At 52.9% G+C, this 16,180-nt stretch overlaps 1 protein-coding gene across 5 annotated transcripts in view; it reads right to left on the bottom strand.

The window, feature by feature from the left end:
- Positions 1-15,193, bottom strand: part of INPP5J (inositol polyphosphate-5-phosphatase J) — a 47,100-nt gene extending 31,907 nt beyond the window's left edge. The window contains exons 1-3 of one of the 5 annotated variants that reach the window (XM_053279888.1): positions 15,000-15,193; positions 8,359-8,577; positions 6,190-7,046 (exon numbers count right to left, since the gene is read on the bottom strand). In XM_053279888.1, coding sequence (XP_053135863.1) covers positions 6,190-7,046; positions 8,359-8,577; positions 15,000-15,140 — 1,217 coding nt within the window. In that variant the 5' untranslated portion in view covers positions 15,141-15,193. Of the gene's footprint in view, positions 1-6,189; positions 7,047-8,358; positions 8,578-10,131; positions 11,149-14,999 lie in introns of those variants that run through there. The other 4 variants (XM_053279889.1, XM_053279890.1, XM_053279891.1 and 1 more) reach the window with 4 other exon arrangements.
- Between the last annotated feature and the right edge of the window lie 987 nt (positions 15,194-16,180).

Here is a 16,180-nt window from a genome sequence, read left to right as displayed (position 1 = left end):
GCAGCAGCCTTCCAGGGTTTCAGAAAGGGGGTCGTTCCCAGCCCTACCTGGAGATACCAGGGATAGGACCTAGGACCTTTTCTGTTCTTCCACTGACTATGGATGTTCCTGATGAACATAGAATGGCTGCTTTACCCCCGGGTCAGGTCTATCTAACCCAGTAATGTCTACTCTGGCTGGGAGCAGTTCTTTAAGATTTCAGGCAGGGAACTTTCCAATCACATAAGGAAGCTACCAAGTCAGACCCTTGGCCCATCTAGTACAGTATGGTCTACACCAGGGATTCTCAACGTTGGGTCCCCAGATGTTATTGGACTTCAACTCCCATAATCCCCAACCAAAGGCCACTGGGGCTGGGGATTATGGGAGCTGACGTCTAATAAAATCTGGGGGCCCAACGTTGAGAATCCCTGGTCTACACAGACTGGCAGCAGCTTCTCCAAGGTCGAGGGAGGAGTCTCTCTCAGCCCCATCTTGAGATGCTGCCAGGGAGGGAACTTGAGACCTAGATGCTCTTCCCAGAGCAGCCCCATCCCCTAAGGGGAATATCTTGCCATGCTCACACATGTAGCCTCCCATTCAAATGCAAACCAGCATGGGCCCTGCTTAGCACAAATGGGCACTCCAAGTGGGCACCCTGCTAACTGAGCAAAGAGACACCTTTTAAAGTGGCGATTCTCTTATATTTAGCACAGGGAGAGCAACTAGCCCTCTCCAACCCCAGCACAGCATCCCTCCAGTGGCTGTTGCTGATCTCTGGCTTATGTGTTTAATTGTTAAGATTGTGAGCTCTTTGGGGACAGGGGACCATCTTATTTCTGTATTGTTTATTTTTCTGTGTAAACAGCTTTGAGAACTTTGGTTGAAGAGTGGTATATAAATATCCGTAATATTAGTAGCACCACCTAATGGCGCAGCGCGGAAGTAACCTGCCTAGAGAGCAGGAGGCTGTTGGTCTTTAGTGGCCATCTTTACGGATGACTCATGGGGCCAGTTTGCATGTCTGAACCCCCTTTTTTCTGCCTTCCTGATCCCCGTGCCTGCATACTCAGGACTGAGAGCAGACAGTAATGCAGAAGGTAATTGAGGGAGTGGGAGCTGGCCAGATACAGAGATCACCTTTTCATCATCAGTTGATGCCGTCATGGTGGAGAGTGCCGTTGAAGCCACAGGAAGGGTTGCTACCTGTCTCCGCCTTTGGCTTGCTGCTCGTTAGGGGTTCTCCCACTGATGGGATGGAGCCATTGATCAGTGGCAAAGCATGTGTTTGGCATGCCAAAGGTCCTCGGTCCAATCCCTGGCGTCTCCAAGCATCGGCTAGCAGGCGGAGGAGCAGAGCTGGACTTTTGGGATAGCGAGCATGAATTTGCTGTTGCTATCGTTGTGCCGTCGAGTCGGAGTGGACTCGTGGCGACCACAAAGCCCTGTGGTTGTCTTTGGTAGAATACAGGAGGGGTTGACCGTTGCCATCTCCCACGCAGTATGAGATGGTGCCTTTCAGCACCTTCCTATATCGCTGTTGCCCAGTATAGATGCTTCCCATAGTCTGGGGGACATACCAGTGGGGATTTGAACCCGCAACCTCTGGCTTGCTAGCCAAGTCATTTCCCCGCTGTGCCATTACCATAGCCTTTTACCAGCTTTTTTTTTTTTTTTTTAAAGACCTAGCTTTTAATTCACACACAACCAAAAATCTGGAGAACACAGACCTGTCATACCCGGTTAATGTTGGTGAGAGCGGTCCTGGACACACATGAAGTGATCTCAAAAGCTTTGGGGACAGGGAGACATCTTCCCTTTATTATTCTTTCTCGTTGAGACCATTTTGTTGAAAAATCCTATATAAATAACGGTAGTAATAGCAGCTTTCTCTCCTCCGGAAAGCAGGCTAAATACAGCTGGCCTGAAGCAAAACCCACATGCTGGACTGAGGCGTGCCAGGCTGCCATCTGTCTCTCCTTTAGGAAGCTGCCATCTACCAAATCAGATCGTAGGTCCATCTAGCTCAGTCTTGTCCACACTGACTGGCAGCAGCTCTAACTGCTGACTTGCCACACTGACTGGCAGCAGCTCTCTGACTGGCAGCTGGGTCTCTCATCCCCACCTGGAGATGCTGCCACAGGGTGAACCTGGGACCTTCTGCACACAAAACAGATGCACTAGTAGTGAGCAACGACCCCATCACTGCCTATTCTGGCTTTCAGGGGAATCACCATAAGAAAGTACTTTATTACACAATGCATCATTGACCTATGGAACTCTTTGCCACAAGATGTGGTGACAACCCACAGCCTGGATGGCTTTGAGGGGTTTGGATAAATTCATGGAGGTCGATCAATGGCAACTAGTTGGAGGGCTATAAGCCACCTCCAGTCTCAGAGTCAAGATGCCTCTGAATACCAGTTGCAGGGGAGTAACAGCAGGAGAGAGGGCATGCCCCTTTCAACTCCTGCCTGCAGGCTTCCAGCAGCATCTGGTGGGCCAGTGTGAAACAGGATGCTGGACTAAATGGGCATTCTTGGGCCTGATCCAGCAGGGCTGTTCTTATATGCGAAAATGCATTCAGAATTTATTGAACAGAAGTAACGGACCATGTACACATACGGCCTAACTCAGGGGTTCCCAAGTTGTTAGACTACAACTCCCATAATCCCCAGTCAGATAGCCTTTGGCCATTGTGACTGGGGATGATGGGGGGTGTAGTCCAACCGCATCCAGCAAGCCAAAGTTGAGAGCCCCTAGGATAAAGGATTTGCCATATTCAGACATCAAAAATATGATAATCAAAAATTCATTATGAAAATTCATGTGATTTTGATTAAGTTTCCTCCAAGTGGGGGTGACCCTGCTACACACTTGCTGGAGGAACCCAGGCAAGATTCCCCTGTAGGAGGAAAAGTCTGACCTAACCCCCAGGATTGCTGTAATATAGCCTATTGCAACAGCGTACATAAAGCACTTGGTCCGTTTGGCATGCATGATATAAAATGTGGAGTATTAATAGCATTAGCAGCGGCAAGCCTGATTGGAACATTTTAGCACTTGGCAAAGGGACTTGAAGGGACGCCGGCTGGCAGGGGCTTTTGGCACAGTTTGGGGTGGGAAGGAGTGATAAATTCCAGACCATTAGCACAATTAGACCTCTCACACTCCAAAAGAGCAACCAGTTGGCTACCAGACTCTGGCAGCTGGGAGCAGCCCCAGGCTCCCTGTTGATGTGAGAAAGCTGTTCATCCAGGGTGGCCATTGGTATGGGGCCATTGACCCCATACCTCCCATGCAGAAGAAACCTGGGCCCACACTTTTGGGTCCAACGCAACCTGGCAGCCCCACTGCAGAGAGACCATGAACTACAAAGCAATCCCCAGCTGTGATGGCCTTGGGCTGGGGATTGTGGGAGTTGTAGTCAACAACCTCTGGAACTCTTAGTTACAGGGATGGGTTCTTCCTAAAATGCAAGAGCTGGCCAGCAGATGGCGCTGCAAAGGTTGCGCGTGGTGAAGCAGCTCTATCATTATGCAGCCACATGCAAAGAACATGGGCTGCCCCAGGGAGGGGGCTGCCCATCACACCATTTTCCAGCGGCTGCTACTAGGGAACCACGCCAGCGGTCATGGCATGGATAATGCCTACACCACCTGACACCTTGCTCCTTTTTTGCAGGCTGCAATGGTTAGTGGGCCCATGGCAGCAGGTGGCGGGGGGGGGCTACAGTTGGAGGGGACTGGAGGGGACTGGAGGAGCTGTGGCAGTAATTTGCCACAATTTTTGAGCATGGGACACCATTGCCACTGCACCCGAGGACTCTGCTCGGAGCATGTACAGAGAGTAAGATTGCACTAGGAAGGGACACACACAGTGGCTCAGGTTGCACCTGGAGTTCCCAGGGAAGCTTTGAACAGCCTGCAGTTTATTGCTGCCTGAAATGGCCCTCAGTTTGGTCTCAGAGTCCGCTCCTCTTCCCAAGGAAGCACCCTGGAAATGGGTTCTGCGAAGCGGCGTAGTGAGTGACCGCTTACGGAAAGGTGCTCCCTCTAAGGCATGCGCCTGCAGGCGCATTCACACATTGTTTGATGCCCGCTCTGTCAGTTTTAGATCCTGCTCAGATTGAATCAGGAAGGCCCCACTCTGAATCGATCTGCCTTGACCTGCCATCCAGAACAAAACTCATTCGGCGCACAGATGGAAAAAATCTAGAGAGCACTGGACCCTCTCACCAATCACAACCACCAGGATTGTTTAGGGAGGGATTCGGTGCTCGGATTAAGATGGAGCCTCAAAGAGATCCAGCTCTGCTACTTGGCGTGGGGGGGCGGCCCCTTTAGCTCAATTTTGGATTTGAAACCCTCCCCCTAACAGGGGCGGAACCAGTGTTGCCCATAACAGGGATTCCCAGATGTTGTTGACTACAATTCCCAGCATCCCCAGCTGCCATGGCCTTTGGCTGGGGATGCTGGGAGTTGTAGACATAACCATGTACACCACTCTGAGCTCCTCAGAGGGAAAAGCAGGCTATAAAATGTTGTGGGTTTGTTTGTTTTTTAAAGGCTCTCAAATTGAATTGGAATTGAATTTCAAAAATTCATTTCAAATTCGATTGAATTGCCCTTTTAAGGGGTGATTTGATTTGCATCCGAAGCATTCGAATCACCCAGATACGAGTCAAATTTGAATCGATTTGCACATCTCTAGCAGAGGCAACTGTGCCTCTGTTGGCCCACTGTGGCTCATTGGGATGAGCTACTACAGTGGAAGTGATGTTAGGGGCTGTCTTTTAAAAAGAGTCACTGTGGTGCAGGGAGCAGTTTCACATATAGGGCCATTTTTGAGAGGGAAAACGGTCGCCGTTTCCCCCCTCTCAAAAATGGCCTCATGTTAGCTTGTCGGGTTATTTTCTGGCCCATTCTAGAGAGGAACAAAACGACACCTAGCAGGATCTGGCCTCCGGGAACGTTCCCAACACTTCCATGTACTTCTGAAGTTGCTATCAACGCCGCCCATGCCTGAAGAGTTATGTCCAAAAAAGAAGAAGAAGTGATGGAAAAGAGGCGGGGGGGGGGAATATTCCCAACAGCACTCGCGTGGCAGAATTCCAGATCACCAGTGGCCATTGAGTGAGTGGTTAGAGAAGAGACAGTCTTAGCTACTGGTCTGGGATAAAATTCGGGGACATCATCAGCAGCTGTGGATTTCATTAAGGGCTACCCTCCCTTTCCCCATGTAATTTGAACACTGCGGGAAACCCTGGCCATTATAGAGGTAGAAAAATTGGTATAAAACCAATATACGTCCATAGAGGTACAACGGAGATTCGAACTCTCTGTGTGTGTGTGTGTGTGTGTGTGTGTGTGTGTGTGTGTGTGTGTACACTACTTGAAAAGTGACTGCTTGTAGAACAAAGAAAAAAGTATACTAAATCAAAGCACGTAACTCCTACAAAATTAAACACAATCAAGTGCAGATATCGTTGACTCTTCAGCAGACCGTAGACTGTCTGGATGGAGCTCGTCAAGAACCTCTCCGGGGTAGTTCTTGCCTCAGTGGCTTCTGATGTAATTTCCTCTCCTTCTCCATGAGCGGCAGCAGCTTGTCCTAACAAGCCGGGCGGTGGGGGGACGGCATCAAAGGAGGTAGCCCGGGTTTTTCCTCCCTCTTCTCGTTGCACACAAGAGCTGTGCTGCCTGCAGGCTGGCCATTCATCAGGTAGAGCCAACCACAGAGCTTTACCTGACAAACAGACAGCCGGCAGGCAGCACAGCTCTTGGGTTGGGCGGCGAGGTGGGGGGGGGGGAGAGAGAGTTACTGCTATGAACATTTATATACCACTCTTCAACCAAAGTTCTCAAAGCGGTTTACACAGAAAAATAATGAAAGAGCTGGTCCCCTGTTCCCATAGGGCTCACAATCTTAAAAAGAAATATGTTAGACACCAACAACAGCCCCTGGAGGGGTGCTGCGGTGGGGTTGGAGAGGGCCAGGTGCTCTCCTCCTGCTAAAGAGAGGTGTCTCTTTGCTCAGTTGGCAGGGGTAAATCACCCACATCAGAGCAGGCATCCTTTCTAGCAGGGAAGCTGCTTCCTTTCACACATCCCTGGTTCATTAGGACCAGTCACTGTTGTCCATGAGGGACACACACACACACACACTTCCCTTCCCGAGTCAGAATCCTGGCTCCCCATCCCGCCTTACCGGAACTCCTGCTCCTGCTTGCTCTGTGGCCTGCTGAACCTCACCAGAAAGCTCTCTTTGGCATTCATGTTGCCGCCCGAGTCCTGCGATTTGGGGGAATGCCCGACCCTTCCATACGAGACGAGCTCCTCCGATTCAGCTTTGGTCAGGAGGGAGGGTTTCGAAGAGAGGGCTCTTCCGCCTGAGATGTACTCGCTGGAGACAGCTTTCGGGAGGGACATGGGTCTGTGGGGTGGCCCGGACCGGCTCAGGCAGATGTGGTCGCTGGATTCGGCCTTCGGAAGACTGTCCTTCAGTTCCACAGTGGCCAGGATGCCCGAGGTCACTGGGTCCAAGGCGCACAGTTCGGGGATCATGCCCCTACTGGGCGACTGGCTGAGTTTCATCGAAGGCGACGCGCTGGATAGGGAAGAGGAGCTGCCCGACGCTGGGGACAACGGGCGCACTTCGACGGGAGACCGTAAACTCGGGACGGCAAACAACTGGACCCCGCCCGAGCTCTCCGACTGAGCTCTGTTGATCTCCAGAGAGAGGGGCTGGTTTGGTCTACTGAGGGCCCGCTCCTCGGCTCCTGCGTGGCGAGAGCCCTCCGGCTGGGAGCGGGCGTGGAAAACGTCAAAGAGAGCATCGGGCCTGGCCCCGCGAGGCAGATTCCCACCAGCAAATGCAGCACCGACGGATGTATTGGATCCCTCGGCCTGGTACCGGGCAGTCCCATCGGGGTGGAATGGGTGGGCAACAGGAGAAAACGCCCCCAGTGATGCCAGGCCTGTGATGCTGCCCCGAGGCGAAACGGGCTGGGCGCCGATTGGGGAGGAGGGGCCTTGATCCAGATGGCCATGGTGACCGGGCTCCATCTTGGAGAAGGGACAGAAAACACGGCTCGTTAGACGGTTGGGTGGATCGTGCGGCATGGCCCGCCCGCCCACCTTCCCGCAAGGACATCCATGCATACTCAGTGTTCTCCTTAACACTGCCCTCCATGGTTATGGCCATCCATGGTTATGGTATATAGCCCAAAGCAGGGACCATGGAATGCCAGCGACTGCGGATAAACTCAAAGGAGGGTTGCAGGCTTCATGCCCCACTTCCTGGAGGCATCTGATTGGCCAGTGAGGGAACGAGAGATTTCCCAGCCGTGGGTCCTCAGCTGTTATTGGACTAGAACTCACATCATCCCAATAGCCAAAGGCCTTTATGGGATGTACTCAAAGGAGCCACAGTTGAGGAAACCCTGGACTAGATTCAGCTGACCCAGAAGGGCTTTTCAGGGTGCTTCTTTGTGTTATTTTAACAGATTGTCACTTTCTTTTGTTTTTCTGTACCCTTGATGTGATATGTTTTTGAAAACATATATAAATATTTTAAATATTTATATTTCAAAAAAACCACTAGATCCTCCTCTCCAAGTTTTCCGGTACATAAATACTTATGTTTCATTTAGATTGTGAGCCCTTTGGGGACAAGGATCCATCTTATTTATTATTTCTCTGTGTAAACCTCCCTGAGCGATTTTTGGAAGGGCGGTATAGAAATTGAAGAAATAAATAAATAAATAAAAATAAAAGAAACCCGTTTAAGTAACTGGCCATTTCAACACCTTGTGGCGATGAGTTCCAGGGTTTAACCTCTGCAAGGCATGAATTATCTCAAATTATAACCAAACCAACTCAACGGCACACTTTACCTTTAGATCTCACATAAAATGTTTACTTTGTTGGTATATTGTAGGATAGATTTCTTATCTGGATGTTGTATAATTTGTTGTGTTTGCGTCAGATCGTAATACAACTATTCATTCTCATTCATTCAATTGACAGAGTTGCTGTTTTTGCTGAAAGAGTGAGAGGCCACTTTATATACCATGGTCCCTCTGCAGTTTGACAACTCCCCGACCAGGCAGAAATTAAGTTTTGGAATGAATGAAAATAGATACAAACGCCCCACCACCACATTCATTCCAAAACCAGGCAACTCTGCAGCAAATGGGGATTTGTTTGGGGGTGTTTTTTTTAACTCCTCCTTCCCACCTTCTGGAATTTACTGTGGTCGTCCTAGGACGACTGGAGACTTTCTACATCTCCTAAGCAGAAGAATGACCATCCTGAACCTAAAGTCTGCTTTGGAGGTCAAATGTACCTCTTTCCACTTTTCCCTCCCGGAAAATACCTGCGGCTGTCCTGCCTGCTCGATCTCGCTACGTTCTTCTGACAGAGACGCATCATGTTCCAAGTCCCCGCGCCCAGATTCTCCTGGGGGTTGGGGGCAGCCTTCTCTGACCCTGATGCAACAGGCCTGGAACCTTGAGGCCGGGGGGTCTCTCTCCTCGGTCTCTCTCCTCTCCTCGCTCTCGCTGACCACAGCAAATCTCCCAATTGTCACTGAAAACTGACAGGGGCAGGTTTGAGACAGGGGAAAGGAAGTCACGCCATGTAGCACTTAACCCCCGGAACTCATCGCCACAGGGTGTCTCAGCAGCCACTAGCAAAGAGTGCTTTTTAAAAAGCACTGAGTTAACATGCGGAAGGCACATTTATGGGTGGCTACCATAAGCCCTGAAAGCCAGAAGCACACAGCCTTTGTATACTAGTGGCTACCACACCAGCCCCATATGCCAGAAGGACAGCATGCCCTTAAAGATTAACAGCAGTGGGTTGGAGAGATAATTATCGCCATCATGGCCTGGGGGTGAAGCCGACTGAATCAGAGGTGGGGAATGGGGATACCCCGAGTCAGAATACCTTTCCGAGGTGACAGACTTGGAGTGCCATGAAGGGCGATCGCTTAACAGGGATGTAGTCACAAATTCAGAAATGCAGGAGCTCTCCATGACAGCCCCCATGGCCACGCCCATCCCAATGGCCACCCCCCTCAGATAGGTGCAATCATTTGGGGGGTTCTGTTACAAGAAGTCAAGGATCCAGCGAATTTCAGGCCATTCCAGTCCTGACATCCTAGACTGAGAGCTGCTCTTGTGATAGCAAGCAGGACTTGTCCCCTTAGCTAAGCAGGGTCCACCCTGGTTGCATATGAATGGGAGACTAGAGCACTGTAGGATATTCCCCTTAGGGGATGGAGCCACTTTGGGGAAAGCGTCTAGGTTCCAAGTTCCCTCCCTGGCACCTCCGAGAGAGAGCTGAGAGAGACTCTTGCCTACAACCTTGGAGTAGCTGCTGCCAGTCTGTGAAGACAATACTGAGCTAGATGGACCAAGGGTCTGACTCAGTATATAGCAGCTTCCTATGTTCCGATGACACCCGCCCACTCTAGGACTTGCATGCCAACAGTCCCAGGTTCAATCCCTGGCAGCATCTCCAGGAAGACTCCTGCCTGAAACCCTGGAGAAGCCGCTGCCAGTCAGTGTGGTAGACAATACTGAGCTAGCTGGACCAAAGGTCTGGCTCAGGATAAGGCTGCTTCCCATGCTCTTAGGACAGGGAGAAGGGTAATAAACGGTCGAGACAGCAAGAGCAGCACGACATGGAGAAAGCCGAGGGCTCTGCATCCCTGCTGAGACCCTGGAGGGCGAAAAGTACCAGGACGGAGTCCCTGCCTATCCCTGGAGCACACCACCACTGGAGGGGTCCTTCAAGGTCTCCCAAGAGGGGTTCCTAACAAGGAACTGGCCTCCTTCTACTCACCGCGTCCCCCACGGCCTGGGAATCGATTGATTTATTTTAATTCTATTTATTGATTGTTACATGTATACCCCGCCTTGCATTAAGAGAATCCCAAGGCGGTTCACAATAAAATTTTAAAACAAGATTATACAGAAAAGACACATTAAAAGATTGAGCTAAAAATTATAAAAACAAATCTGATTTTTTTAAAAAAAATTAAATTAAAACACTAGCATAAAAACAGAATGGCCAGCCCTGGGCTTTCATGGGGTTTGGAGGCTTCGCGTGGGGCCCTTGCTGGCACACCCGCCCTCCGCAGTACCTGAAGCCATTCTGACTGGCTGCTGTCGCTGTCGTCTTCTGACAGGGATGAGTCGCTTTCCATGGCCCCATGCCCAGCCGCTCCGGGAAGCTGGGGGTTGGCGTCCCTGAACCTTGCCCAACAGCCATGGAACCTTGGGGCTTGGAGTTCTCTCGCCTCGGACCCTGCGGCCACTGGGAGGGGCCGGTGCTCCGGGGCTCCGAAGGCACAAGGTCCCAGGTGAAACCCCACGCTGAGGAAGATGGGTCCACCAATGGGACCCCGTTTGGATGGGGCAGAGTGTTTCCTCTAACAGGGATCACCCCATGTGGCTGACTAGGTATGGTGAAGCGTGCCGTCAAGTTAATTTCAACTCCTGGCGCACACAGAGCACTGTGGTTGTCTTTTGGTAGGATACAGGAGGGGTTGACCATGGCCTCCTCCCACGCAGTATGAGATGATGATGCCTTTCAGCATCTTCCTCTATCACTGCTGCCCATATGTAGGTGTTTCTCATAGTCTGGGAAACATACCAGTGGGGATTCGAACTGGCAACCTTCTGCTTGTGAGTCAAGCATTTCCCCAGTACAACTCCCATAATCCCCAAGCAAAGGCTCTGACAGCTGGGGATGCTAGGAGTTGTAGTCAACAACATCTGGGAATCCCTGTTTGAGGTAGCCATATAAAAGGATCAAAGAGGCACCTTTTTTAAGTGGAGATGCTCTTTGTTTAGCAAGGGGAGAGCAACTGGCCCTCTCCATCCCCAGCACAGCATCCCTCCAGTGGCTGTTGCTGGGGTCTGTCTTGTTTCTTTTTTCAATTGTGAGCCCTTTGGGGACAGGGAGCCATTCTATTTATTGATATCTATAAACCACTTTGGGGACTCTGGTTGAAAAGTGGTCTGTGAATCTCCGTCGTATTCATGGTCCAAGAGCACACAATACAGCCGCCCGAGCTGAAGCGAGCTAAGCGGTTCTTGGTGTGGTCAGTGCCTGGATGGGAGATCCTACCCTTTGGGGGCTGAGGCTGTAATTCAGTGGCAGAGTATCTGCTTTGCATACAGACAGGTCCAAGTTCCCTCCCTGGCAGCATCTCCAGGATAGGGCTGAGAGAGACTCCTGCCTGCAACCTTGGAGAAGCTGCTGCCAGTCTGGGCAGACAATACTGAGCTAGATGGACCAAGGGTCTGACTCAGTACATGGCAGCTGCCGATCTTCCTAACCTGTGTTGGTGCTCTGGACCCACCTTCCAGAGAAATCAGCAGCCAGCTAATTTGAGGAGAGCTGGTCTGCTGGTAGTGAGCATGAACAGCCCCCTTTGCTAAGCAGGGTCCACCTTGGTTTGCATACAGATGGGGGACTGCATGAGAACACTGTAAGATATTCCCCTGAGAGCAGAGGCTCATGGTACTCCAGATGGTGCTGAACTACAACTCCCATCATCCCCAGCTGTGGCTGGGGATGATGGGAGTTGTAGTCCAGCAACACCTGGAATACCACCGGTTGGGAACCTCTACCTTAGAGGAGGGGCCCATGGCTCAGGGAGAGAGTATTTGTATGCAGAAGGTCACAGGTTCACTCCCTGGCAGCATCTCCAGGAAAGACTCCTGCTGGAAACCTTAGTGTGCTGCTGCCGGTCAGTGTGGCATACTGAGCTAGTTGGATCAAGGGTCCGAGACAGAAGAAGGCTGTTTTGTATATTCCTAAGATAGACAGGCTTTTATTGTGGGGGCTGGGGGTGTTCCCAGACTGGAAAAGCACCCACTTTGAACACAGGAGGTCCCAGGTTCAGCCCCGGTGGTCTCCAGGCTGGGAGAGATTCCTGCCCGAAACCTTGGAGAAGCCGCTGCCAGTCAGTGTAGACAATGCTGAGCTCGATCGACCAAGAGTCTGACTCCGTAGATGGCAGCTAGTAGCAGCCATTCCTCCCCCACCCCCCACCCAATCAAGGCACCTCTCGAGGGGGCATTTTCAACACTGGCTTCATTCACTCGGGAATCACAACAGAGAAGGGGAGAAAATCACCCTCTCTCCAGAGATCAGTCCCCTGGGGGTATCCTGAACCCCACTTCCCCCCCCCCACCACCAGCTCCAAAATCTCTTCTTTAGCCACTTCTCCTTGGAGGACTAAAGCCGGGCTTATTGGCAGGGGTGACCTTTGCCCCTCCTGCCTCAGTTTCCCCATCCGGTAGGTCAAGAGAGCCCGTGGGGAAAGCCTGCCAGGTACCCAAGGGAGAGGAGAGCACGCATCCTGTGCCCCTCCCACAGCGCTTCCAGGGTGCCCTTCATTTCCCCTCTCCTTCCCGCACTGCCAGCCTGGGAAGGCAGCTCCCGCGGTGCTGACTCGGCCAAAGTGGAGAGAATAGATCCTGCACCCTCCCTCCCCAGAAGAGGCCTCCTCTCTCCCTCCCGCCCTCCCCCTCCTGCTCTCCCTTCCTGCCAGGTAGGCTTTCACCTTGGCGTTCTTCTGAACTGTGCCAGCGACAACCCGAGAATCCGTCCCAGGAGGAACTGGAGACGAGGAGGGCAGAGGGAGATCAGAGGAAGGGGAGGCAGCTGGCAGAGAGAGCGTCCCACAACCAGGGGGGGGCGGGAAGGTTGCGAGCAGCACACACACCTGAAGGGCTGGTAGGCTGCTCACCTGGCAATCTGGGAGAGGGCAGAGAGACCAGCAACCAGGCTTCTTTTCCAGAAACTAACTGAGCCATGAGGCACATTTTCAAAGTGGCGATTCTCTTGTATTTAGCAGGGGGAGAGCAACTGGCCCTCTCCGTCCCCGGCACAGCATCTCTCCAGTGGCCGGAGTCTCTCTTGTGTTTCTTTTTTAGGCTGTGAGCTCTTTGGGGACAGGGAGCCATTTATGTATAGCTAAGTAAACTGCTTTGGGAACTTTGTTTTTTGTTTGTTTCGTTTTTACGTTTTCTATCCCGCTCTTCCTCTCAGGAGCCCAGAGCGGTGTACTACATACTGGTTTCTCCTCACAACAACCCTGTGAAGTAGGCGAGGCTGAGAGAGAAGTGACTGGCCCAGAGTCACCCAGCTAGTATCATGGCTGAGTGGGGATTTGAATTTGGGTCTCCCCGGTCCTAGTCCAGCACTCTACCCACTACACCACGCTGGCTCCTTTGGTTGAAAAGCGGTATAAAAATAATTATTATTTGTTGTTATTATTATTATTCCTTACTCCAGGGGTTCTCCAACTTGGGTCTCCAAATATTGTTGGACTACAACTCCCATCACCCCTGGCACCAACAGCCTTGGCCATTGATCCTGGGGGTGAAGGGAGTTGTAGTCCAACATCATAGGAACCTGCTTCCTACGGAGTCAGGCCCTTGGTCCGTCTAGCTCAGTATTGTCTACACTGACTGGCAGCGGCTTTTCCAAAGTTCCAGGCAGGAGCCTCTCCGAGCCCTACCTAGAGATGTCAGGGGGTGAAGCTGGGGCTTTCTGTATGCAAGCAGACAGGTGCTCTTCTCCCACTTAACTATGCCCTCGTATCTTACAGAGCGTTCACATGCAGTTTCCCATCCAAATGCAAACCAAGGCAGACCCCGCTTAGCAAAGGGGACCAATCACACTCGCTGCCACAAGACCCTGCCTTGGTCCTCCTCATCCCCTGACAAGCAGCAAAAGGCCTGTATAACTTAGCTTTTCTCCAGCCCTGGATATCCACCCCACCCCCAGATGGCTGAACTGGGATTGGAAGCGGTTTGGGGCAGGGATCTGCTGCACCTCAAAGCTGTTGTTCAAAGCACAAGCGCACCCCCCTCCCCCTGTCAGTTGGCAACCCTACTCCCTGCCCTCCCTCGGTTGTCTGAAAAGCACCCCGCCCGCGGAGAAAAACAATAATAGAAACAATGCAGGGAAGATAAGCAGCTTTTGTGGGGGTGGGTGCAGGTGGTTTTGCGCACAGAGCGTGCCCGCGGAAAGCGCCTCCGGCTGCGGCGCCACCACCCGATTAGCAAGGCCGGGCCGGAAGCTGGCGGGGGGGGGGGCGTGGGCAGCACTCAGGTCCCCACACCTGCGCCCGGGAGGAATCTTGCTCCAGGTGAGCAAAGCTTTGGCACGACACCTGTCCGAAACATGGGCTCCGACTCCGCGCCGGGGGACCGGCAGCAGCGGCGCAATTCCAGCCACACGCGATCCGAGCGACCAACTCTTCGGGGGGGGGGAGAGAATCGCTTCCCCTGAGCCTGCCTGTCCCACTTTGAGGGTGCATGGAGGGTTCCCCAAAACTCTCCACGCACACGCACACCCATGCAGTGGTGCCGACACTGACATGCGCATGCAACACGCAGCAACGCGGATGTTCAGAGAGAAAGAGGGGGGGAGCTGAAGCCCCCCCCCAAAAAACCCTCACACACTCCAGATAGATCAGCCCCATCTCCTACCTCCTTCCAGTCAGACGGTGCCCATGAGGGGCGGGGGGAAAGGGGCAACAAGCGAGGCAGCCCGCCGGGACCCTTTCCCTCTCCAGGAACCCGGGGGCTGGCCAGCCCAAGAGGGGCCCCTCCCCATTCCAGGTCCAGACATCCAACATGTGGGGACGCACGCACGCAGCTCGGCTCGCCCCACATGTTGGATCACCACACACTGACTCGCCCCACAGAGACGCACTTCTGCTCCCTACAGAGTCGCCCTCGACTTGGCCCCTTCGGCCCCCCTCCCACCCCCCACCTTGGGCACCTACTTGTCTCCCCCCCCCGGCTGACCTGCCGGCGGTCCTCGGAGGAGCAGAGCGCCCCCTGGCGGCAGAGCAGACCACTGCCCCCCCCCCAGATCGCCTCTCCTGCTTCCAGGGAGCCAGGGGGCGCCTCTCCCCGGCTCCCTCGTTGCCCGCCAGCCCCCTGCCCAGGGCGGCCGGAGGAGGACCAGCCAGCCCCTTCTTACCTGGCTGCTGCGGCGGCGCTGGTACTCGCTGCTGCCGCTCTTGGGCTCCGCGCAGGTTGCGCGACCCCTGGGCTGCAGCCCCCGCCTGGGGCCGGGAGGGGGCGGCTGGGGGGGAGGAGGCTGTTGCGGCTGCTGCTCCATCCCTCCCTCCGCGCGGATGCTGAGCCCAGCGCGCCCCCCCCGCACCGCCCAGGGAGGCGGTGACGTCACTCGCCAGCCCTTCAACCTGCCGGAGGATTTAAAGGCGCAGGAATGCGCTCCGCCTGGGAGAGCGCGGCCACATGTGCGGGGGCGCGCAGAGAGAGAGAAAAGCTGCGCGGCATGCCCTCGCCGCCGCCGCCGCCGCCGTCATCGTCCTCTGGCATGAGGAGCGCGAATTGTCCCCTTTGCTAAGCAGGGTCCACCTTGGTTTGCATTTGCATGGGCGTCCCCCACGCCGCCCACCTTCGGGGACTATGGGGGCTGTGTTTCTCAGTGGTGTCCTCCCGAAGCAAATGTGCTTTGCGGGCAGAAGGTCCCAGCCTGCATCCCTGCTAGGGGATGCGAAAATAGGCTGGGAGAAACTCCTGCCGGGAACTTTGGAGGGCTGCTGCCAGTCTGTGCAGACAATGCTGAACTAGTTGGACCAAGGGTCTGACTCGGTAGGAGGCGGCTTCCTGTGTTCCTAAATCCCATTGCATTGGGATTTTGACATTGCTGATTTGGGATTTGAACATTCTGAACCACACCACGTCAATAATAATGGGCTTGCAGGATTCCCATTGTGCCATTTTCACTTTTTTACAAATTGTGCCATTTGAGAAATTTTCAGTTTGTGAAATTTACCGCAATTTGTGAGAAAAAATTTGAGCAATTAATTATTAATTTCAAATTGTGCCATTTTCACATTTTCACAAATTGCAAATTGGCTAGCACAACGTTGCACAGTACGACAGCCTCTGTTATTTTTATTCTTATTCATGAAAGCCATTCATATGATGGCATTGTACAAAGGACAAGAGGATAAGTCCCTGCCCCGAGGGGCTTACAGTAGGCAAATGTCTGACAGCAAATGATGCCACTAAGCAGGTCCAGGTCTGGTCATTGCCTGGGAGCCTTCATATACACCACCTTGAGTTGTGCGATGAAAGAGAAGGAAGATATATAAGAGTGATATAAATGTAGAAAATGACCCAAGGGAA

The sequence above is a fragment of the Hemicordylus capensis genome, chromosome 15, assembly GCF_027244095.1.
Source record: "Hemicordylus capensis ecotype Gifberg chromosome 15, rHemCap1.1.pri, whole genome shotgun sequence".
Lineage (NCBI taxonomy): Eukaryota > Metazoa > Chordata > Lepidosauria > Squamata > Cordylidae > Hemicordylus > Hemicordylus capensis.
This window is presented reverse-complemented; position numbering and strand designations above follow the sequence as displayed.